The sequence below is a fragment of the Oxyura jamaicensis genome, chromosome 3, assembly GCF_011077185.1.
Source record: "Oxyura jamaicensis isolate SHBP4307 breed ruddy duck chromosome 3, BPBGC_Ojam_1.0, whole genome shotgun sequence".
Lineage (NCBI taxonomy): Eukaryota > Metazoa > Chordata > Aves > Anseriformes > Anatidae > Oxyura > Oxyura jamaicensis.
In genome coordinates this window covers 63,268,655-63,293,010 of record NC_048895.1, presented here as the reverse complement: position 1 = coordinate 63,293,010, position 24,356 = coordinate 63,268,655, and the positions used below count along the sequence as shown (strand labels likewise).

At 37.1% G+C, this 24,356-nt stretch overlaps 1 protein-coding gene and 1 long non-coding RNA gene across 3 annotated transcripts; one reads left to right on the top strand and one right to left on the bottom strand.

The window, feature by feature from the left end:
• Positions 1-333: 333 nt before the first annotated feature.
• Positions 334-9,822, bottom strand: LOC118164805. Of its 2 annotated transcripts, none has more exons than XR_004749678.1 (3): positions 9,369-9,822; positions 6,432-7,375; positions 334-5,150 (listed from the first exon to the last, which is right to left on the bottom strand). It is a non-coding gene; the product is annotated as an uncharacterized LOC118164805 (long non-coding RNA). The 2 variants fall into 2 exon arrangements; XR_004749679.1 differs by having other exon boundaries at positions 334-3,330.
• Positions 9,823-9,988: 166 nt separating this feature from the next.
• On the top strand, positions 9,989-17,037 carry CENPW (centromere protein W). Its single transcript, XM_035322564.1, has 3 exons — positions 9,989-10,156; positions 14,237-14,350; positions 15,987-17,037. Exons 1-3 carry the CDS (start codon positions 10,067-10,069, stop codon positions 16,011-16,013), a joined length of 231 nt encoding a protein of 76 aa, XP_035178455.1. The 5' UTR covers positions 9,989-10,066; the 3' UTR covers positions 16,014-17,037.
• Positions 17,038-24,356: the final 7,319 nt, after the last annotated feature.

Here is a 24,356-nt window from a genome sequence, read left to right as displayed (position 1 = left end):
TTAATTTGAGTAACAGGAAGGATTGGTTATATTTAAAACATGAATTTTATTAAGAAGAAATGCAAAATAAGAATGCATATCAAGCTTATAATGCCTCACTAACTTCTGAGCGTGTTGCTGTATGCAACTGTATCATCTGAAAAAGCCCATGCCTCTAAGACACCGGATTAGATGTCATGCACTCATGCACAGTAATTGTGGTACGAGTGCATGTACTTGGTACCACTGATTTATGATATGCCAGAATAAAGTTAATGCTGTACAAAACCGCATTAATCATTAATTGCTACATATAGCAATTCATTCCCCCCATGTGTTCAGTCATATTTTTTAATGTATAATACAGCATACTCATGTAGCAGACTTCAGATTATCAGAGAAATGTTAGAACTGGAATTCTGGAATCAAATCTTCCCAAAGAGAGAACTTCTAAACCCAGTCTTGTACATGTATGATTGAACCCAGTCTTGTATTTCTTATGGACCCAGGAAGCAGAAGTACTGGTTTAATTGCTAAATTCAGGTTTATATACGGATGGAACAGCATCTCCAAAGGAAGAGACTCAAAATGAAAGCTCTGGACCAAGGCACTGCTTCTAAAGTAATTCAGGATTTTTGCATGTATAGCAATATAAATACATACAACTCATTCTCACATGAATTTATGAAGCTGATGCTGTAGGTCAGTGACAAGGGTAGTCCCCAAGCACAGGCGAGATCCATCTGCTGGACCCTGGTCATGGCACACTGGAGCATGAAATAAGCCCCAGAAACAATCCCAACATGGACCAGCCTCTTTCCTGAGTTGGACTAATGAGCCTGTTTATTTTCAACTTGCAACTTCTTGTTTAGTATTTGTAGCCTCACTGCTAAATGCACTGCTTTCATGCAATTGTAACTGCATTACTGCACAGCTACAGGTGCAGAGTGCTAAACGGGGGAAGGTGTAGGCACAAACACCAGCATACAACAGCAGCAACTATTCTGCTTTGCAGCATGAGACTAGCAGGCACAGCTCTGGCCTGAGGCAACAAGCACTCTGCCAGTCAGCTCCTGGACACAGTCCCGATGCTGGTACATGGCAGGGTTTGTTCCCAGTATTCAGGATTGACCAGATCACCTTTTTTTTTTCTTTTTTTTGGGGGGCAGAAGAGAGTTTAGCCATAGGTACCTGCTCTCAGACCTGTGACTAACCCTAACGTTACATTTGTTAGTACAGATCTTGCCTATGAGATCAAGGGAGTCTCACCCTGAACGAACAAGCAGGCTCTGCTGTTTGGGTCTACTTAAAAGCAGCTGACTCGTAATACACAACAGATGCAAAGAGAAAGTAATAATTATTTCAAATTGTCCTCTGTGCTGACAATCGTAAAGAAAAGCACTAAGGAGCTGAGCTTTACATCAGCATACTAATGTCTGTGGCTTCTTTTTATAAACAGGTATTTCAGGACCGCATTTCAGGACCATATTTCAGGACTCTTGTAGCTAAGGGCAAAAGGAGATTTGTCATCCACAAATAGAATTCACACGTGTAAGAACTGTGGCAGAATGCAATTATTAAATTTATTTTGGAAAGAAAAATCAATTTACTTCTTTGTTAAAAAAAAAAAAAAAGGAAAAATGTAAGAGGCAAGATTAATGAAGATGCAATCCTGGTAATTACAGAAATTAGTGAGAGTTCTGAGTTCACTAGGCACCCAAATTGGATTAATCTGCTCAAAATATAATGTTACACTGAAACATCTAAAGTCTATGCATTTATGAACATGTGTTCTATGGTATAATTTTGTTTAATCTTCAGAGGCCTCTCAGAGGCCTCTAAATTTAATCTTAGGCAAACTGGCAAAGTTTTGCCTGACTAAAGAATGCCAAATAAAGCCCTAAAAAGGGATTGCTCGGATCAGAATTACTTGATGTCTCCAGCTGCTTTGTTGTGCACTGGTATTGTAAAGATGCCATAAATTCAGCTTAATTGGAGAGCTAAGCTAGGTTTACAGCTGTTTTGCTTACTTGAAGCAGTGCAAAACAGCTGAACATACCAAAGAGTATGGGACTTCAACTGTACGACATTTACATTATAAGACCTCTAAAACAACAGCATCTAGTCACAGCTTCCCATACAAGCTTAATTTTTTTTCTCTTTATCCTGATGGTTCTCTTCCTGGACGCTTTTCACAATGCAGCAGAGACACAAACCTAGCGATATCACCACGTCATCAAAAAAAGAGGGAGGAATTCCAGAGAGATGCAAACACATCTTTCAAAACAGCATGTATGTTTAAACCAGTCTGAAAAACATGCTGAGAGAAAAAAAAAAAAACTGGATGTTAAATATAACCATATTGTTACTCCTGGCTCAAAGCAGGACAGTACTCAATATCAATGTAATAGCACTAAAAAAACCTGGAATAGCACACACCCGCCACCATTTCAGGCAGAGCTGCCTCCGAGCAGCATTTTTATGTTTACCATTGCGTTGCCTAGTGGCAGCAATCAGTAAGTGGTTTGTACAGGGGTAAAATCAGGATGGTAAATAATAGCAGTCTGACACTACCTACATCCTCCATGGGATCTAAGGGAACTATTCCATGGTACATCTAGGAGCTTCACTGGTGATACCAAAGAGCCAGAGCCCACACTCAAGTGAATGGACTTGTTTAAGAAACATCACAGCAACCTTATTCACTGTGAAAAAACATCACTGTACTTTGCAAAATCTAGCATTCATCCTAGGCAGTCTAAATACAAAACCCCTATCTGCAATACCTCACATAAAGGTGAGAGCTTACCTTAGAGCAGACTTGCATTCTAACTGTAAGCTAACTTTATAACACATTCTTTCAAAAAATCTTGCATTTGTGTTATGATTCACTGTGTTTTTATTGGGTTAGTTTTGTTATAATTGATCTGTGATGATGCAAGAGTTCTGAATTTCAAAGAGAACTTTTTCTTCGCTTTGTGGTAGTTAAGTTATGCTATGTATACTCAAGGTAGACAGCCTCATTGTTTCTAGAAAAATAGTATGTCACTGCCATTTGTTGAAACAGTTCTAATAGCTACTGTGCTTCAATGTACATTTCTGTTGTAACAACATGCTTACACAGCAGTTTGGGGTAAATGAAGAAAAATCGATATGGCTTCTCTTTTCTGCAGACAACGCGGTTATTCTTACGTTAAGGCTCCAATGCAGTTTCTTACAGTAGGGAGCAGTATCTTGCCTCTGTGCAAGGCGGCAGCTACAGCTGCTATCTTTTAGTTTTATTAACCTGAAGCGTTACGCCCTCACTGTTTTTCTTTGTGTCAAGCACTGTTTGAAGAAAGTAGGCTTGTTCTGTAGGAAAAGAAAAAGATCGTATCAGCAGTTGTTTATTTACAAAATTGTGGTAAAAGTTACATTTATTTAAGCAATACTTACTGGTGTTGTTTTACATTCATGAAGTTTATACAATAGCCTTCACTCTGAAAACTACCACTTCCAATCAATTTTGAATCTGCAAATATTATTGTACTCGCAAGGTAAAATGATTCTAAGCTAATAACAGAATTTTTATCTCAATGGATAATTAATGTTTGAAGCCTCTTTCTATACACTATATAGCAGGCTGTTTGGAAAAAACAACGACAAAAAACAGAAAAACAACAAAAACTAGCTGAAAGAAAAATGATTTAGTAATTCCTATACTACCACACTCTCTGATAAAGTATTTTCACTTCATTTATAGCAGCAGATTTTTTTTAAACTGTAAATTTTTCATTTAGATCCTTTAGAAAACAACTGATTCTCAGTCCTAAACTGGAATGGTTCTGGTGTGTGTGTGTTATATTTTTCAATTCTTGCTGTTGTTTAGAAGTGTGTTTGCAAATTTGAAAAGGGCATGGCATACAGTCATATTCAGGAAAAATTCTGTGCACTCAAAATGAATGCAAGTGTAAAAAGGGAAACTAAACAGTAGTTCTCTTGTTCTCCAGGGTGTATATTCTTTACTATTACAAAACTGACATTAAAATTTTCAATTCCTTTTTTTTCCCAGGGAAAAAAAAAATGCTTGAATATAAATCAATCTCACTCTTGATAGTTCATATTTGATCATTAATTTATTAACATAATTTTGAAGTCCAATGATTTTATGTCTGCTTACTAAAGAAGTTGGATCATTGAGGATCATTTTGTGCTAAACTGCTTTGTGTAAATTACACTGCTTCATTCTCAGGTGACTCTAAGTTTGTTTTAGCATTCAATAAAAACCTCTTCATTTCTGCAAGTCTGCCTGAAAAAAATACATTTGGATTACAATTTACTCTGAATTATTTATATTTTATTTAAAATGTTCTTTTTTAAACTCCCTTATTGGCAACGATGAAAGATAGAAATAACTGAAAAATATTTTTTCCCTCCCTTGTCTCACTGACTGCATAGTACATAAATATTTTGTGCACCAAAGACCACTTCTATTGTATCACAGAGTTATTCCATGCACCTGGAAGTCAATACTCAAATTCTTGCTTCACTACTGCTGCTATTCTTTCTTCTACCAACTCTGCATATAATGATAACATTATGGCTTAGCTTCTGGCACACAAAGCAGGATTTAAGATATTAGCAATCAGCTGACCTCATCTGAAATCTAACCCATCTCTCACTTTATTTTTGTCCTCTTTGAATTTAGTTTGCTTTTTAGTTTTGCATCATCAAGGGTGTTAGAGCAAATTATCTGCCAGGCATGCATCCCACTGGTTATCACCTACTGTTTAGTGATTTTTAAATATATATATATTTGACTGTATTTATACTTTTGGCCTGAGATGTACTTTGTGATTAGGTGCTAAGTGATTTTAATATTAGTAAACATGCATGTATGTCCCGTTGTATCAGGGCATTCACAAGACACATGCAGTACCAACGAAGAAATGGGCATCTGTCATTACAGTAGCCTCATCACCTGTTCCTGCATTACTTTAGGACTGAGGGGCTGAGGATGAGTGGCAATTAGGAATACCAGCAAGGAGCTAATTTTTTGGTGCAGGGATTGAAATCTCAAATTGGCATGACCTATTTTCCTCTTCAGTCAAAGCCAGAAAAGAGATGGAAAGATGCATCGCTAAGCAGGGCTTTCTGTATCATACCATTCTACATTTGAGATAGTGCATAACCTGAAGGAAATCAACAAAGAGGTAGGAAAAAACTGTTGTATATCAAACCTTTCTGACTGAAAAAAAATAAAAAATAAAAAAATAAAGCCAAAGAAAAACATGGTCCCTGTAGGAAGGTGAACATTAACACATCTTCTAGTGAAGCTAGAAGATGTTGTTACACTTCATGTGAAAAACAAAAGTGAGGAAAAAACTCAGGTATTTTCATGGTCATCACCCATGATCTACCCTTCCTCTTAAATGTAATTGAAACATTGGTAGTTGAATGATATTAATCTTTGAGTTTTATATTGATGGTCATTACTATTAATTATGTTAATTAGATGTGCTTTCAGTAAAGATCTGAGGGTATGTCATTAAGTTTTGTGCTCTCCTTCTCTGTTTATAACACATACATGCATAGAATACCTTTTTTTGGAAGGCAGATAAGTATTTTTCAGAGTTTTGTTTAATTTGTGAAAGTTTTGCAGAGAAAGTGGTCTTTTTCTTGGCAAGTCTGGATTAGCTGATCTTCTGGCTTGTATGTAGCCCTGAAAAGCATGACATCTGAAGATGATAACACTGCTCCTTCTGGAATTTGGCGGAGGACAGATGACTGGCATAAAATAGGTAGGTCTGTCTGAGTAGATATGAGAGTGAAATGTAAATAATCTAAAAATTTTAAGAAGTCACAACAGAAGTTAAAAAAAACACAATCAAAGTGCCTATCTGGAGCTTATTTTTGGTGTTTTGTTTTTTTGTTTGTTTTGTTTTGTTTTCACTCAATTTCCAATTAATTCCTATAGAAAAATCTAAACCAAACATTTTTCTTACAGAACTAAATAGAAATAGGTATTGTTATAATATGTATGCATATGCATACCAGTGTGATCCTGCATTAAATTACTTCAAAACAGCGAGACATCTTTTTGACAGCAACCCAAATGTATTAGGAAATCTCTGAAGGTGACTACTTTTTTTTTTTTTTTTAATGAACACAGTCCCTAGTGACAACAGGCTGATGGACAATCTCGCCTGTGCAGAAGTCAACTGTAGGCAGGCTCTACACAACCTTAGGAGATCTGATACACAGAATGTCCTGAAAAACTGAAGCTTAAATTGTATACCCTAAAATAAGCAAATAGTGTGAATCTCACATTTATTTTATGGCTTTGTGCCTTTTTGATTTCTCACTATTTAACATGATGCCTGAAAACAAATAGAAATAGTGCTAAATAAAAAGTAATTTTTAAAAATAAATTATCCTAGAGCCGTCCTTCTCTTTGAGCTGCTAGTATTTACCACTGCAATCTAATTACTGCCACATTACAAATAGTGACAGCCAGAAGAATAAAGCTGCTTGTCAAAATTGCCATTTCCATCCTTCTTTCTCCAGCAGGAGATCTGCTTAAGTTCCATGGAGGATAAGAAAACATACAATTTGCTCCTTTGGATTTTCTCTTTTTCTGTTTCTCTGCAGAAGGGTTCAACCACACCTGAATTATCCCGCATTCAAAAAAAGGATATACAGGTGTAACAGGAGAGTAGGTCTGTATACCTCCAACCACTATGATCAAGCCTATCAACTACATTATAGAAGAGTTTACTTTTGTTGAATTGTTATGTTCTGGTTTTGGACAGATCTTTTCATCACTGAAGACAACATCAAAAGATTTTAGACTCTGACGTTCATATCCAGGATATGTTTTTAAAGTCTTTCATCAGCCACTGAAACTGGATTAGCATCAGAAAATATTTAACAGTTAGTATCTGGCTAGAGGAGAAACCAAGGGACCTTTGGCTTAGCAAGAATCTATAAAATGTGACTTAATTTCAAGATATCACACAATTAAAATGGAGCTCTTCAACATTCTTTGGGACAAAAATAATGAATTAATGAAGAGCTGATGAAGAGTCTGACTGAAGATAATGTCAGAATCCAGAAACAAAATAATTAAGGTAATAGTTATAAAGGACGGGTTGGTAGAACAAGCTGAGATGGGTTTATAAGAGCTTCACGACAGAAGGGAAACACTGCTCTTCAGTTTAATTTTACCCACTCCTTTAATACCTTCTAAATTGAAGCAAGTGTAATATTCAGAAGTTAATTTTTAAATTCATCTGTTTCTTTTCAGAGACAGAGAATAAAATGTTTACTGGTTTGCAGTTCAGTAGTGATGGTCCCAAGTTCGGCCTCTTCTTAGTCACTGAAATGTATCGAGCTGTTTTCAAGAAACGCACATAATCTGGAATCAGAAGTGACAAAACTATGTTACTGAAATTGCCTTGATTCAAACACTGCAAAAGCTGTTTGTTTTCTTGAAGAAGTCACACCTGGATGGTGGAATTTTAACTGCTGAATTTTCCTAATCTCATCATCAGTATCAGATGGTACATTTAGTTATAAAATACAACTCAGTATTCCTGGAAAACCAGGAAGATCCAGTGCTGCAGCTGAAGCCCTGAAACATGTCCAGCTCATGAAATGAACTAGTGTGTTTAAAAGTTACAATTGTTTAAAAAGTAAAATCCTTAAAATTATTGAAATACTACTTGAAAGTAATGTAGCTGCATGTAGTAAATGGATGCAAAACTGCCACATTTTTGAACTAGCAAAGCATGGAAATATGCCAGTTTTGTACAGAATTGCCTTTTATTAAAAGGCTGCAATAGCACATCAAAATTAACAATTTTCAAAATTTCAATAACTTATTTAAAATATATTTGGAATGATTCTTTTAGCCATTTACATTGTACTTCATAATAGTATTAAATCAGAACATTACAGACCCTATCAGATAAAAAAGGAAAATAGTTATTTTCAAAATCGACACATAATGTAAGTTTATAGTTATTTTATGATTCACTGTAATGTTATTATTAATCCATATGTTAAGACAAATCAAATAATTTGAACTTTAGTGATTGTTGTGGAATTTAATTTGTAAAATCATTTTTGTCTATTGCAATGCATAATGTCCAGCACTGTAATTTTTTCTTGTACTACAATTTTCCTATTAAACTATTCAAAAATAATATTTACAAAAATATTTACCAATAAAGAGGGTAAATTAAAAATATATATTGAAGGAGAAACTTTAGCTGTCAAGCTTATGTTCTTTCTGTAGATCGGAACCTATAATTTAGTATTTTTACATTGGACCTCTTTGTTCCCAATTGCAGTAATTAATGTCAAGCTTTTCAAAATATAAGAAGAAAGAAAATCTGGTATGTAAATAGATTTGAGACTGCATTTTAAAACATTGTTTTATATAGTTAAAACCAAAGAATAGCCCGTTAGAAATATAAAACTATCAGAACCATGAACATCTTCTAGTATTAGACTTAATAACAATTTTGTTATTCAATCAAAATTGTTCATATAGCTAACATATGACTGGAGATATTGTTACGAGTCTTGATTCTCGGCATCTGACGTTTTATGCAAGTCACTTCAGAGCTGCAAACTTATATGATGTATGCTTTAGACTTATGGTGGAGTTGTTTTGCATCTCATACAGTTTGTAAAATGATTGTCCATACCGGTTTCCTACAGACTATATGAGATTGCGAGGCCCAGTTCTCGGCTTATGAAAGGTCCGGTGAACTACTGATTTATCCCAGCTGTAGATCTGAATCTGTTGACATGCTGAATTATTGCCGATCCCAATGCAAGCTCCTATGTGTAGACTGTACGTCTTACAGAATACGAGCCTATGTAGCCCCTGAGTCATATGTGTTTACTTAACTGACAAAACAAATGTTTACTTCTGTCAGTGCTGCTGAGCCAGTAACTGTGATTATTATTAACTGCAGAAAAAAGCTATGTTTTAGTGTGCTTACCCACTTACAGAAAAAAAAAAAGGCCCTGATTTTAGGGTCTGCATTGTTTTTGATGGTTAATGACAAGTGACAGCCAAAGCTGAAAGAACAAAGCATGATTTTCAAATACCCAACAGAGTATGATGAACTGGCAAGTCTTAAATTCTCTCCTGCTGTCACATATCGTACTTCTATTTGGACCACATTTGTGTGTATTGCAAAATTAACTAAAATACCAAATCCTACAGATCTAATAACATACTTTAATAAAACCAGATAGTATCTGGGTACTGATAGCTGTGAGCATATTAAAATAAAGGCAATATATTTACCCTACTGACTTAGCGTTCAAACTTGCAAACATCCCATAGGCCAAGGAAAACAAAAAACTAATAAATACGCTGAAAAGCTCCATACCTCAGTATGAAATCCTGACCCTTTCTCCAACTTAAGTACACAGAGTCCAAACAGACCGAGAATGCCAAGCTACAGGGGCCCCTCTGTGGGGAAACCTGTACTTCAGGCAGCAGCCTCCGCCAGCCGAGAGCCGCGCGGGGACGGGTGCTAGGCAAGGGGTGACACTTTGGAGAGGCCCTGCTGTGAGAATCGGAGTGTTTGTGGCTATGGTAATACACTCGCGCCCTTCAGCCTGGGCAGTGTTTTATCTGGGTGTACGAGACTACCGCTCCAGGCTCGATTAGTGGGGGGTGATGGCGTGAATTCGGCTGCCGGCCCTGCAGCCCCCTGTGGTGTCACATCGCCCACGGGGCGACGCGAGGCACCGAGGGAGGGAACGTGCGCGCCGCACGGCTCCCCCCTCCTCTGCGGCCACGAAGTCCTGTCACACTAGCGAGAGGGCTGCTTAAAACTCATGGGTCTGGCCCCGAGGCGGCCGGTGCCGCTGGCTGCTGGCGAGCCGCCTCCATTTCGGGCACCCTCTGCGACTGGAGGCGAGGGGGAGGGACACCGGTCGCCATGGCAACGCGCGGGCGCCGGTTTAACGGCGGCGGGGGGGCGGCGCCGCGCCGGGCCGTTGGGAAGTGCGTCACGGCGGGCGCGCGCCTGCGCCGGGGCGGCGGGTTCGAACCGGGGCCGGGCCGGGCCGGGCGGGAGGCATGAGGCGCGGCGCGCCCCGCGGCACCCTGCGCGGCCTCCTGAGGAGCCACAAGCCCCAGCTGCGCCTGGCCGCCAGCGGAGACCTGCTGGTGAGGGCGGCACCGGGTCGTCGGGAACGGCGGGGGGGGGCGGCCTCCTGTGGGTTCCTTGGTCGTGGGTGAGAAGGGCCTGCCGTGAAGGCGGCGGGTAACGGAGCCTTGCGGTGACACCGCGGGCGGCAAGGTGGGCTCCTTCTGACCCGCGGCCGGGGGCTGGTCACGGAAAGGGGGTTGTGGGGCTCAAAAGTGGCCCGACTGCTCCAAGGGAGCCTGGCGTCCAGTGGGGGGGAGAAGTAAAGTGGCTTAGTTGGCTTAACTGGTGTGGCTGTGATGTGGTCTCGTTTTCCGAAGCATGTGATTCTCAGGGCTGTAATGCATCTCGTATACCTGTGTGATTTGGAGGTTGGCATCTAGATCTGCAGCGCTAAATAAAGGTGGTAACTACATGACAGCATTTACATTTGAATGCAAATGGTACATGTTTTTCTAACTTGTCTCATAAAAAGAAGGATCTCTTCCTCCACTTTTGCTATCTGTGGAGTATTTTATGGACTAAAGACCTGGCTGCTCTCCATTCATGCTGAGACCCGCTCAAAGCTTAATCATTGGGATGCAGTAGGAACTAATCAAACTTGCACAGTCATTAATAATTGGTTATAGTTGTTAGTAAAAACTTGGTCTGTGTTTCCATGGTCATATTAACTTGGTTACAAGGAAGCATGGCTGCCTGAAAAGGGGTAAGTGGGATGGGCGGCCGCCCCCCCCTCCCCCCCCCCCAAACCTTGGCCACTGGTTCCTATCTCTGCCTCATCCTGGCAGTAGTGTTCAGTGGGCTGCAAAGGCAATCGGTCAATTGAATTGATTGAAACTAATAAACAACATCAGTCTGGTCTAGCTTAAAATATGGCTATGGAAGTACTCAATACAAAGGATGAGATCAGAACAAATTTTAGTAGTGTGATGGAAGCTTAGACTCTCTCTGGTGATGTCAAATCAAATGGCCTTTAAATGTTAGGAGGCTTGGTTTCTTTTTGTTTTACCTTTTACTGAACAGGAATGTTCAGGGATGCTGATTGTGCAAGATCTTCAACCAGGAGCTCTTTCATTCTCCATTTCTATGAATAAATAAGCAAAACTCCATCAGTGTTGATCTTTTTTTGGGTGGGGAATGTGGGGGGAGTTCAGCTGATGTATTAAAGCAACAAGTTATGAGAGGTTTTTTCCAGCCTTTCTCCAGCAAAGCTTTAGCTTCTCTCCTACACATTCCCTACAAATTTTGTAAGTGATTCATCTGCATACTTTGGAAATTTATATATTAGTTCTTTTAACAAGACTAAACCATATGCATTTTGAACAGGCTGTTTGTCTTCTGCATGGAAATGAGAGAGTCAGCTGTTTCATTTTCAGGGGTATTTTCCTCAATGATTCAGGCTTTGTTTGAATGCGTTGTGGTACGAAGTCCAGCGAGGTGGTGTACCTGCCTGTTTTATGACATAATCTGGTTACTTACTTTTTTCTTAACTCTTCAGTAGGCCAATGTCATCTTCAATGATTGCTCCTAACAAGTTTGAAAGATCAATCATAAGAATACAAACATTTTTGTTAAATATCTGAATTGAATCTCTTCTTTCCTCTTTCAGGTTCTCTTCCTCAAATCTCTTTCTATGCTTTGAAGCTTTGATAGGACCTATTTTCTACGCGTTAACATCCTTCTCTGTACACAGCATAGCTTAGAAATTTCTCAATAATCTGTTTTATTGAAGGAATATAACAATATTTTTGAGTGAAGAGAGAAGAGTAGTGCAGAGGTTTGTCTAATGTGCTGAGAAATCAATAACGTACCTTCTTGAAAATAGGTAAAAGATTTTAGTTTTGAGGTTTGGGTGTTTCCTACTCCTGCCCTCCTGATTGTCTGAGATGTAAGAGCTGTGCGAGCTCTGTTCTAGCTTGAAATTACGGAAGGAAAGCACTTGGCTGCTTGTTTCATGCTAGAAGTGCAGGTTTGCGTTTATATTGCAGAACACGCTTGAAGTATGAATGATCAATTTGTTTTTGTTATGGGCATAGAATCTAACGAGTAGACGTAGATATCTAATTTAAGGCAAGTTATTTATCTAATAAATTACTAATGTGGCAGCAAAACAAAATGCTTGCCCCTATTGTTCATGAGTCCTGCCCAACAGGTGTGTGGAAGTTGACCTGCAAGCAGTGCTAAATGTTTTTCTTAAATTCTTAAAACTTTCCAACCTTTCTGTTATGGAAAATAAATATACTGTTGTGTAAGATTATTTTTTTTTTTATGAGCAGTTCAAAACTTTTGAAGTCATATGCTGAGGGACATTAATCTAATATGTAGTGGAGCAGTGGCTTTAAACAGGTGTGGCATCACTTACGTACTTGTCAGTAGCTGTCACATTGATGCTATTCCAGTAATATGCTCTTCATTAGCCTTTCTCTATGTCCTTAAATGGAGGCTATATAAATGTTGAATAATCTGAAATACTTATTAACATGCTCTCTTGTAGAATTTTCTGACTTTAGTCATCTGACGGTTTCTTTTAAGTTTATAGGAGTCTGGGGAAGGTTCTCAACACAGAGTAATTCCCTCTGAAAGTAGGGAAACATAGGTGCAATGAGTCTAAGAAGATGTATTTTTTAAAGGCAGTTTTAAAATGAACAACTTTGCATTTAGGTGTCTCAGCAGGAGGACATGAAAGTAAGGCAAGCTTTTGTTCCCCCTTGGTATCCTCCTCCAGTTTGTTCCCAGAAGTAGTTTAGGCTTTATGTTGATAAGTCTAATAATGAGAAGTATAGTGTTTAATACTATCTCAGTGCCCCTGCAGATTTTCTTCAGTTACAGCTTCCTCATGCAGGTTTACTTAGCAAAATATCAAAGCAGGTTTTAACCCATTCTTAATTTCTGCAAGAGCATCTGCTTTTTGTGTAGTAGGTGCTTTCAGATACAAAAATATAGATGAATATATTGCACAGTGACATTCCTTTAGTTCAGCAGTTTTAAAAGGAATTGAATTTTGTCATATGAACGCTGAAATGCTTGCAGATCGCTCCTGCTGCGAGCACCCTGCCAAGCTGTTTCCCATAAATTCTAAATTGTAACTTTCCTTGTTATCTGATCTACAGTCTAGAAAGTTATGATGGCAAAACAAATATACCACCTAATTTGTATAAATAAAATTTTCATGTTTCAATAATATTCTTGAGCTCTTGATTGAAGAAGTATTTGATATGCTTCATGTAGCAAAGTTAATATTGTTTGAAGGCTTAATTTACAAAATGTGCAGTTTCCAATTTTCAGGTTGAAGTATTAAAATACCTGACATAATGACTGTATAACACTAGGGATTTGTACTGTAGGTTTGTTACTACATAGGGGTGTTTTTGATGGCAGTTCTTGGTATGAGTTGTAGCAGTTTTTTGGCTGCTGAAATTCTTGTCACTCCTATATGGAACAGAGCAGGATCTTGTATTGAACCAACATACTGACCTACCAGTTCTTTTCATGTAGGAAGGTTAAGTAAGTGATGAGCTGGGAAAAAAAAGAAAGGAAGCTCCTGACAGTGGGGAGTTTCTTGTGCTAGAGAAATTAATGTCAATGCTCCTTTGCCCTGGAAAAGGGCAGGAGTCCTTGAACTTGTCTATGGCCCATTTGGTGATAAGGCAGGGATGAATTTGCTGTTTGTTAACAGTCTGACTGTTTCAGTCACTGAAAGATGATTGTATCTGCTAGTAAGAAAAAAGGATTCTTATTCTCTGCTTGATACTTTTGTTTAGCAGGCTTTTTTTTCTTTTATAATAAAATGTAATGTAAATCAAGTTTTATTTCTGTTAGATGTCTGTATGATCACTTCTTCGGCACACTTAAAATTTAAGTGTAATAAACTGTATTTACAAGAGATTTGCAGTATGGAATGTCATGGGCATCTATTAGGATTTGACCCAAGTGAAACAGTCTTCCTAAGAACACCCTTCAGGAATTTGGAAGCAGTATAATATGGGAATCCTCTGTCTCAAACAGTGCATGAATCTCCAACAAAACAGTGCATGAATCTCTAACAAAACAGTGCATGAGCAGTCTGAATTCTCCCTGATTTTATTTTTCTTCTTTTAAAGGTACATTTGAACTTCTTAATGTTTCTCCATCGGCTAGCAGAAGAAGCCAGGACAAATGCTTTTGAGAACAAAAGTAAAACAATTAAACCTGAGCATACTATAGCTGCAGCAAAGGTAATAAAGCATTTTTAGTATTTTTCTCATCTGTTCAATGCAAAATGTATTATGAGAGCATATACAAATTTTTCTGTGATAATTAGTATGTTTTCATACTAGTTAGTAACTAGATAGTTGATGTTTTCACTTACAATCTAAAACTTGCAAAAATGTTACCAAGGCATCAAATTCATTTTCCTTGCCCTGTTAAATATAGTCTTATTTTTACTTGGTTATTCCATGTTTGAATTCATAGTTCAATATGTGGGTTTGTCAATGCAGTAGTCTCCCAGCACACAACCGTGGGCTGAAAACTGTGGCTGTGACTAGCATGGCACTGGCAATGAGTTAAGTACTCTGTCTTATAGGAGTGTGTGGTCCTAGAGCTCCCTGCTGCTTTGGTGAGCATGTCCGATTTGAATGGGTAGTAGGAGTTTACATCTGCCTATGAACACCTGTGACTAGCAAAACTAAAATTTGTTTTGCCATTCAGTGTCATGGCTTTGGGATGGGGAAGAGGAGTCTGGACTCTGACAGGCAGGAAATAGGAGCAAGTTCCCAAGTTGGAGTATTCTTACCTCCGATGACAACTTGCTTCCTTGATAGGATATCTTAACTGCAGTAACATAAAAGAAGTTTTATGGAGCAAGTGAGGAATAGTTCCTATATCATATTTGCACCTTCAGTTCTTACCTTAGTCTGAAAGCAGTCATAAGCAGATTGTTGCAGCTCATTTCACTTGGTGGGTTATGACAGTTTACCTCTGTTTCATGAAGGAATTTGATCTCTCTAATGTGCTGGCTTATCTGTTCAACCCTAATACTGCTGTGTAAATTGGAAGAGTAAAACGCAGTGGTATCTGATATTTTGGTCCTGTGGCTTCTGTTTATCTTCAGTCTTTTTTTCTTCTGGCAAAATGTTTAGTTTGATAGTTTCTATTACTATAGTAACAGAAATATATACAGGATGCGTAGGGTAGCCAAGTTAATGTTACAGTTGGAATCTTATGCATTTGTAATTTCTTTTTAACTGTAATCTTAAAGTTATTTGAACATTTTTTTGCTCCATTTCTTTTTTCTTAAGATGAGAAGAAAGGAAAAACTGCCTTTATTTTAATAATGTTAACACTTAAATGGTCCCACTTGAGCTTTGAATTTCATTTTTCAACTTAAACTCCAAACCAAAAAATGTCCTTCCAAGGGTCTGGGCACTCTTGATATAGAAAGAAGCAAGGCATTGTAAACAAAAACTGAGCATAGTAGCTGTGTAATTGCAAGTCTTAGTTATTTCTTTTTGTCTATGTCTAATGGGATAAGAGCTTCAAGGAATCTGCTGAGGGCCTGAGAGCGCTATTACCACTTCTTGACAGTCAATTTTTTTTTTTTAAAAAAAGTTTTATTTTACAAAGTTCTTGGTTATGAGTGTTCTTTTAATGTTTTCTGATATGGCATATTTCTGTATGCCTTTGCTTTATTCCTATCCTTTTCTTATGACTACTACTGTTGGTCACTCCACTGTTTGAAACAGATTGTGTGGCGCAATGAGCAATTGACCTGAGTATCCTAGTGTTTTGGAACTTTGTAGTGCTGCCTGGATTGTAATATCTAACATACAGTATAAAAGCAGTGATAAATATACTTTTTTCTTTTTGCAGGTTATTTTAAAGAGAAGCAGAGGCTAGAAAACAGCAATGGAATTTGCAAGCATGTTTCTCTGTGTTGTTTTTACTGACTTTTGAGATCCTGTGAGTCAGCTTTGTGCTTCTTGAAGTTCTTAGTTTTACTAATGTCTGTCTCCTGACTCTGAATATCTTGCTGCTTCTTTTAAGAAGAAAATAAATTATGTGCACACACAGTGTAATGTGTTCACACGCTTCATGCATAATTTTAAAATGTCACCTGTACTTGATAGCAAATTGTCATTTAAGACCTTTTTTGTAGCTTATTTCTTCCATAATAATGGAAGAATGCCTGTATCATACTCACTCTTCAGGTACAGTGTGTAACTTTTAATCAGAAGTGTAAAACTTTGTAATGGGAGCAGTAATAAAAATGCAGGTTTCACTAATTCCATTATAGGTTATGCAATTCAAAGCAGATTTTATTAGCTAAACAAAATCTTGGCTTTCAAAATAACTGCTCTAGAAGCTAGTAAAGTACCTTGGCTTTGTTTTATTTATAAATGTATTAATATTTTTAAATGACTTTAAATTGTAGGTTAATGCTTCTGGATTCTGCAGGAAGAATACATTTTGTATTTAGAAATCATGCTTTGAAATGTTAAAGCTGGCCTATTTTTTGATGTGCTATGTGAGACAAATTGGTCTTTGATTCAGTTGCTGTGGACAGATGCATGTTAGGGGGGCGGGTAAGGGGAATATCAGGCACAGCTGATGTTTTTGAAGTTAGACCCTGTACAACCCAGTGAAGATAAGTTGACATGAATGCTGAACTACTACCTTCCCGCTTTTAAATGTCATCCTAACTTGTCAGAAGTCTGGAAATGTGCATTATATAAAAATATATTTTTAAATTAAAATCCATATGCTATTCTTGATTTGATATTTTAAAACAGTTTCTGAACACTTTGCTTAGTTAATCTTTTTATAAATATAGTTGAATCTTGCTGTTTGAGCTGATAATACTGTTTTGTAGATAATATGCACAGTGAGCTATTTTCCAAATAAAGATTTTTTTGCAATGTTATGCATTGAGTAGTTTGTCTTACATATTACAGAGTATATTCTAGAAACCTAGCAAAAATACGTATTTCATAAGTTTTTTGTAGTCTAAAGAATTTGTAACAATGCCAGAACTTCAAATTTTGTATCATGTCCATGCCCTTTTTAAAATCCTGTACAACCCAAGAAAAGTCCTTTTACGGTATGCAGAAAGGAAGGATGTGTATTCTGCGTTACTTAACTTGTGCGGCTTAGTTCAGTCTGCTTATGAAGGTTGACGATTCCTTTTTCTGCTTTTTCTTTTACTCCCTTGGAATCCACAAAGAAAGCTGAAAACATACACATGTAGAGGATATTTGGACTTAATGATCTGAAGTATGTTCTCAGGAATGAGAGATCTGATTAAGTATTTATATTTTACTTTTTAATTACTCTCCGCAACTTAAGTTTTTTGAAACACTAGATTTTCTTAGAACTGTTTTCAGTTATTTTTTTCCCTGAAGTATTTTCTTACAACAGTCTTATATAACCACATACCTTTCCTCATTGGACAGATGTCTGAGTGCTGTCTTGCTTCTTTTGGAACTTGTTTTCATTTGACTTTAACTTCTTTTTTGATTTGCATAGGAGAAAGATCCTCTCGGGCTTAGTCTAATGTTCTCATTCTCAAGTAGTAGATGGATGATTAGCTGCCACCAGGGAGGGGAGACGACCTGAAACTAGTCATCCATGTGTGTTTTTTTAAATATTTTAGGTTGTTTTTGGTCTCTCTTCATGGCTATGATTCTTTTTGTTGTGGGAGAGGTATTCTTTTCTACAAGTCCTGAGAAGTTTGTGTCAAAACTAGATTTGTAGTACTCTGAAGCAGGCAGGAATTCAGGAGACATATACCTCAGCAGGTATTCATGTTTATCTCTTAAATTCTCACTGAAAATTAAGGCGGTTGATGTAGTGTATATTTCTGACTGCTTAACCTTAAGCCTATTATGTCTTCCTAGTAGGTGGTTCTTGAATATTCCCTATAAGGCTAATTGTATTCGTATTTGGCAGCATTTCTCTACACCTTCATGTGTATCCTTCATTTTAGAATAAAATCTCCTTACAGCATTGTCTGAATACCCCCAGACACTTCTACTTACTATAACCTAGGGAGATATAGTTAGGTAATATATATTTTGGGTTAGCAAATCTCAGGTGGTTAATTACAAAGCATTAAAACGTAGTTTTAGAAAGTGTCTCTTTTAACTGGATTTTTGGTAGAAGGCCCAATGACATTGGGCTCTGTGTGTACTTATTTGAGTTCCTGTGGGGTTTCTCTGCCTTCGGGAGGAAAAAGCGAAGAGCTATGTTAATATATTATTAGGGTTCCTTCTAGTCAATGGTTTTCAGGAGTGATGAAATTTCTGTGAGAAGTTCAGTGTTCGAGACTTCGCTATTGAATTTTCTTTGGTTTCAAAGGTAGGATTCAAGGTATTTTGGGAAGGAGATAAATAACAGACACTTGGTACAATTGTGAGTCATTTCCTCAGGAAAGCAGGGTAGAAGAGCTTAAAATTAAGCAGGTAGTTTTCTTATTCTTGTTCTCTTTACAGCTTTCCCAGTGTTCTTCAATTTCACATTGTTTCTCACACTGTTACTGCGACACTTGACATAAGAGGGAGAAGATAAAATGAAGCAAGGGAAGAATTTGGCAGAAGTTCTGGTGGCCTGTGTTTTGTATTTCATGTTGCCAACTAGCTAATGTAGCTCCCTTAGCCAGTGGACTTATTTGCAAGTGAATGAGGCAGTACCACAGTATGTAAGTCACCTGAATATTAGGTTTAAACTACAGAATATAGAAGTATGGGTATCATGAATGGTACATCAGCAAAGGTTAGATCTGTAGACAGATCATAAAATCATTACGGTTTGAAAATACCTCAGAGGTCATCTGGTTCGATCATCCCCCTACCAACAATGTCACCCACTAAACCATGTCCCTAAGCACCACATCCAGCCTTTCCTTAAACACCCCCAGGGACGGTGACTCCACCACCTCCCTGGGCAACCCATTCCAATGCCTGACTATTCTTTCTGAGAAGAAATTTCTCCTGATTTCCAACCTCAACCTTCAACCTCCCTAGTGCAACTTGAGGCCGTTCTCTCTTGTCCTGTTGCTAGTTACCTGCAAGAAGAGGCCAACCTCCAGCTTCCTTTCAGGTAGTTGAAGAGAGCAATGAGGTCTCCCCTGAGCAACCTCTTCTTCAGACTAAGATCTAGCTGTTTAACTCTTAATGGAATCAACAGCAATATATGAGCCTCTATACTTTTGTGGAGTAGGGCCCAAATAATTACCTTGCCATTTGAATACAAACTTATGTTGGAACATCGTCTGCTGTTTTGATTCAGGAAATCATCACAGGTGCTGGAGAGCACACATGCCTTGGACCACCATTGCTCTTATAAACAGAGGAGTGTGTGGTTGCAAAGAATATTAAGTTGCAAAATACAAATAGTAAGTATTCTCTGACTATAAAGATACAATGAAGGGTACAAAAACCCAAGACAGAAATGTGTACTGTAATAGGAAAATTCATTTTCTAGCCATAAGGTGGGGATAGAGCGAAAATTGTCTTTCTCTTCCTTGCTACTGCAAGGAAGAGAAATCCCATTAAGATAAAATATTGTTTATCCTTATTTAAAAATATATGTTTATGATGCTTCCAAATTTATTTTTTTAAGACTACCAATCCTGCCCTGCTGACACATGCAGGGCAATTAAAATTAATTAAATAAATAAAAATTATTTAACTTCAGAAAAGGGTGATTTGTACTGAGAGGGTAAAATACATATGAGGCTTCAATGGATCTTGAAGATTATTCTCGAAGCTCAATGTTGCAGCATTAGATCGTTTCTGACTCAGTTACAGGTAGGTCTATGGTCTCTTCATTTTAGAAGCTGGCATGTTTTATGGGCAGTTTAATGCAGGTATTTACAGGACATTATACATATAGCAACCTTAAATTTAAACATACAGCTAATATTGGTTGAGTTGCTGATTCACTTAGCTTTCTATTAGCCTTTTATCAGTTTAGAACAACTAATGATAGGCCATCATAACTACTAAATACATAGTTTTTTGAGGTGACATGATTATAAGTATATATTTAGAAGGTGTGACTGGTATTTCATGTAAAAATGCAGATTACAGTAAAACAAACCCCCCTTTTTCCACAGCTGTAAACTTTATGTCAAGTTTAAGTTCTTCGGACTGTTTCAGACTTTCAGACTGAGTAGTTTTAGATCCAGTGTGAAAAGATCCTGCCATCATTTTTGTTGCGCTAAATACAAAATTGTAATTTTGAGGAAGACAACAAGGAGCCTTTTCACCTGACAGCCCTCAGTTCTGCATATTTGGTCAGTTGGAATTCATTCGTTTGCTATTTGGTTAACAATGGTGAGGGTATGACGTTTTCTTTGCAGTCCACACTCATCAAATTCACACAGGTTTTGGTACATAATATTCTGCTGTGGTCTGGGATATTAATGTTATCCTGAGCAAACTGCTGAAAGACCTCTTCAGGTCATTCGATACCTGTAAGATCAGGTTTCTTACTGAGAGGGTCTTTCCTGCCGGAATGATTTCAGTGGATGGAAAATAGGCAGAGTGTAGAAAAATACAGGTAAGGCCACCAAGACATTCTTAAAATTACATCTGGTTCACAAAAGAACTGTAGACAACAGCCTTACTACAGGGTAAGTGCTGCTGTGATTGCAGTGGTTAAAGGAAACCAAGGGCACTTCCTACAGGAATGGCCTGCTCTTAGTCTCCTAGCACTGCATAGGCCAAGCTCTTTCAACTGCTGCAGGAACAGACTCATATTTTGTGTTGTAAGTGTTCAGAAGGCACAGAAAGATACATATCTTGGCAATTGAACAGATCCTGAATAAAAAAAATCGTAAAGGGGAAACACTTAGAAATAAATGTAATAAGGAATACAGCTGGATTAGCCACATTTAACTCCTTATATCAGGTTTAAATTGGTCTAACTGTATTTGTACTAATCTTTAAAGTTGACAGCCTAATGTGTATTTTTAATTTGTTTAACTTCATCAGTTTAACTAACAGATTAGGTTATGTAACTGAAATCAGTTTTTGTGAGATTTGAGCAAGTTTTATAAATAAACCAGGTCAAGGAAAACATTTACATGATGTGTAAACCAGTTTTTAAAATTCTATTGCATAAGCTAAACTGAAACATTACTACAAGGAAGCCTTTAGTCCCAGCTGTTTGAGGGTACTCAGGGTAAAAGCTGAAGTTCACGTACTGATGATGGATTATTTAAACACACCTACATTCTTTATTCGTTTTTTACTCTTCAGAGAAAATTATGTGTACAATGCTGTTTCCAAAATCTATGAACTGTTTAAATTTTACCAATTTCTGAAGGCTGCAGAGCAACTAAAAATTAAAGACCCTAACTTAAAAAAAAGAGAGGGGAGCTGTTAGGGAAAAAGGAAAGGTGGCACATGGCACAGAAACCAATTGCTTGGCCAATATTAACTGCACTTTCTATCTTCCAGTATTTGTTTTTTCTTAGTTTATTTTTTCAGGTTGAAGCTTACTTGTGGGTTTCCATGTTCTCCAAATTTAAAGGGTTTCGGTTTGGGGAAGGGTGCCAGTGTTCTGCATGTAGTCTAAGTAACAGTGCTCTTCTACAACTTTTTCCAATAAAGTTAATGCTATGTCTGTTCAACCTTAACTTCAGCTTAACCCATATCCCAGAAAAACTTAGTTATCTTCCTAAATTGTCATTGGAGTTCCACATGGTAATTAATTTTGACAATACTTTTCCTGTTGCCTTTTTGTGAAGGTTTTTCCACAAAATCATTTGAATAAACATTGAAAATTCAGATCAGAAGTGGACAAAAGAAATTCATCTTGCGTGCTTTTAACAAACTCCTCCATAATGAATAAAATTTTGAAAAATATATGACTACATAAAAAATAAATGATTTTCAGAAATTCACTTTGATTTTCTTTGTTTTCCTTTTCTTGATAAGACTGGAGAACATAATGATATGTTATTTTAGGGCAGCTACAACATTTAAAAATGCCAAGTGAATAAAATAGCTATCAATTTTATTTGAAGACATATTCACATTATTTATAGTAATTTGGGCAAAAATGCATTTATAATTTAAATGTTTGAATACTAGTGATGAGCAATAGGTTGTTCCAAAGATGGTTAACTTGATGAATAGGTACTGTAGTTAGTACAAGAATCCTTCAGCAGTCTGTTGGCTTTGAAATGTATACTGAGTTCAAGAGAATTTAAGGAAACAGCTTTAAAGGAGCCATCAACAGCCAGGTGTAGCTTTCTTTTCCTCTCTTTGACTGAAGTTTATAAAATGAGAAAGAGAGATGGAACAGTTGGCTAGGAATTGTTCCAAATATGAAAAAAAAAAAAAAGTCTTAACCCTATCACTAGTATAATTTTAAATATATGTAATGCTCTGCAAATAAATGATCCAAAATTATTTTGGTTCTGGAAGATACCTTCACAGGAGAAAGCTTTAAAGTGTGTGACTTCCCCTCGTCACGCCTGTCGTAGCCCTGAGGTGTGTGCTCTCCTGCTAGATATGGTGTGCTGTGTAAGGAGCTGCTCTGGGCAAATATCCGGGTCTTGGGAGATTCGTTGCTGTATCCATAACACCCTGGGGGAATTCGTTTGGACATCAGTACTGGAAAGACCTTGGTGCCTTTCCACATAATTCTGCAGTAGGTCTAACCTGGAGAATTTTCTACCTTTTTTTTTTTTTCTTTTTCTTTTTTTTTTTTTTTTAAACTTTTTCTTACCTGCAGCTTTTCTGTGTTTTTATTGACATTAGTATATTTTATTTTGTTTGCTTTACTTATCCTAAATTTTGAGTAAAATCCAAATACAAAATGTCCCCCAAAAACGTAAGTGTACAGGGAGGAACCAAACACAGGAACTAGTAGCCCTAACACAATCTTTCTGAAAAAGAAAGCTGTGTCCTGTTCACTTTAATATTTCTATACATACGGGGCATAGACACAAACATTAGGTAGTGAATATAGGAGCTAGTGTTTAATGGCATTTTGTTGACTGCAACTTTTGAAGTTTAGTTTCAACAAAGCAAGGAATAGTTTACTGGCTTAAGAAAGCATTACTTATGCTGTAATTTTGTACCTACAAACACAATGAAATTTATTGTTATAATTCTCACGACCAATGCCTTATGTAGTATTTTTCTTATTTGCTAAACAGCTATCTGGCAATGCAGTTATAACCAAGAGTTGGAAGAATAGGTAATATTAAAAACACAGGACGAATGAAAGCACAGCAGTTTTCCTTTGGCATTCCTTTTCATGAACCTAGCGTCTTTTGTAAGGTTTTCCTGGAAATAGAAAGAAAACACCTTTCCAAATCATCTTTATTTGGGTAGAAAGGGTGCTTAATTACAATGAACTTCTCCAAAACAAACATCCGTGTGTTGACCTGAATTGTGCCTTGGATATTTCTGCTAACATGTTTTTTCCTACTTCTTGCTTGCCCACTTCCACTCACAAGGGAGGAGGTTGGGATAAGATAGATACTTCATTATTCTAAGGAAAACTCTTCTAATTTTTTATTTTATTTTATTTTTGTTAAGTTCTCAACGGAGCAGAAGGCCACATATATTTAAAATGATGTCTTAGAAATTTGGTGATTTACCAATAATGTATTTTTTTATCTTGCTATCTGTATTTTAAAATGTTTGCAGTTCTGATCTCTGAAGACCTTTTCTGAACATACTGGAATATATACAACTTTTAAGAAATTTGTATTTATTTTTTAATTTAGAAACCATAGATACTATCCATTGTAAAAAGTTCCATGTGAAACTTAGACGACTTGGAGCTATGTTTTATTCTCTGAATAAGCCATAAATTTAAAATATCAAAGTTTTCTTAAGTGATACAAGTTTTCTTAAGTGAAATAGAGGTGATTTGTTAGATCTTTTAAATTTGTGTGTGTGTTGTGTTTCTTGTTTGTTTGTTTGTTTGGTTTGGTTTTGGTTGTTTTTTTTTTTTTTTTTCTAACTATAGGGCCTGATAGATATTTATTTTTTTTTTTTCTAAGTATTTGATATCTTCTTCCTTCATTCAAGCATGAAAATCCAATTACTACTCATGTCCCAGAAAAGTCTTCCAGTTTCCATAACATGCCCATATTTTAATTTTGAAGACTAAGCATAATTTCAACCCAGTATCATCTACTACTCTCTTCCCAACCCCTAACTTAAAAAGAGAAGAGGGGAAGGAAGGCAAGAAGAAAAAAGGGGAGGGGAGAGAAGG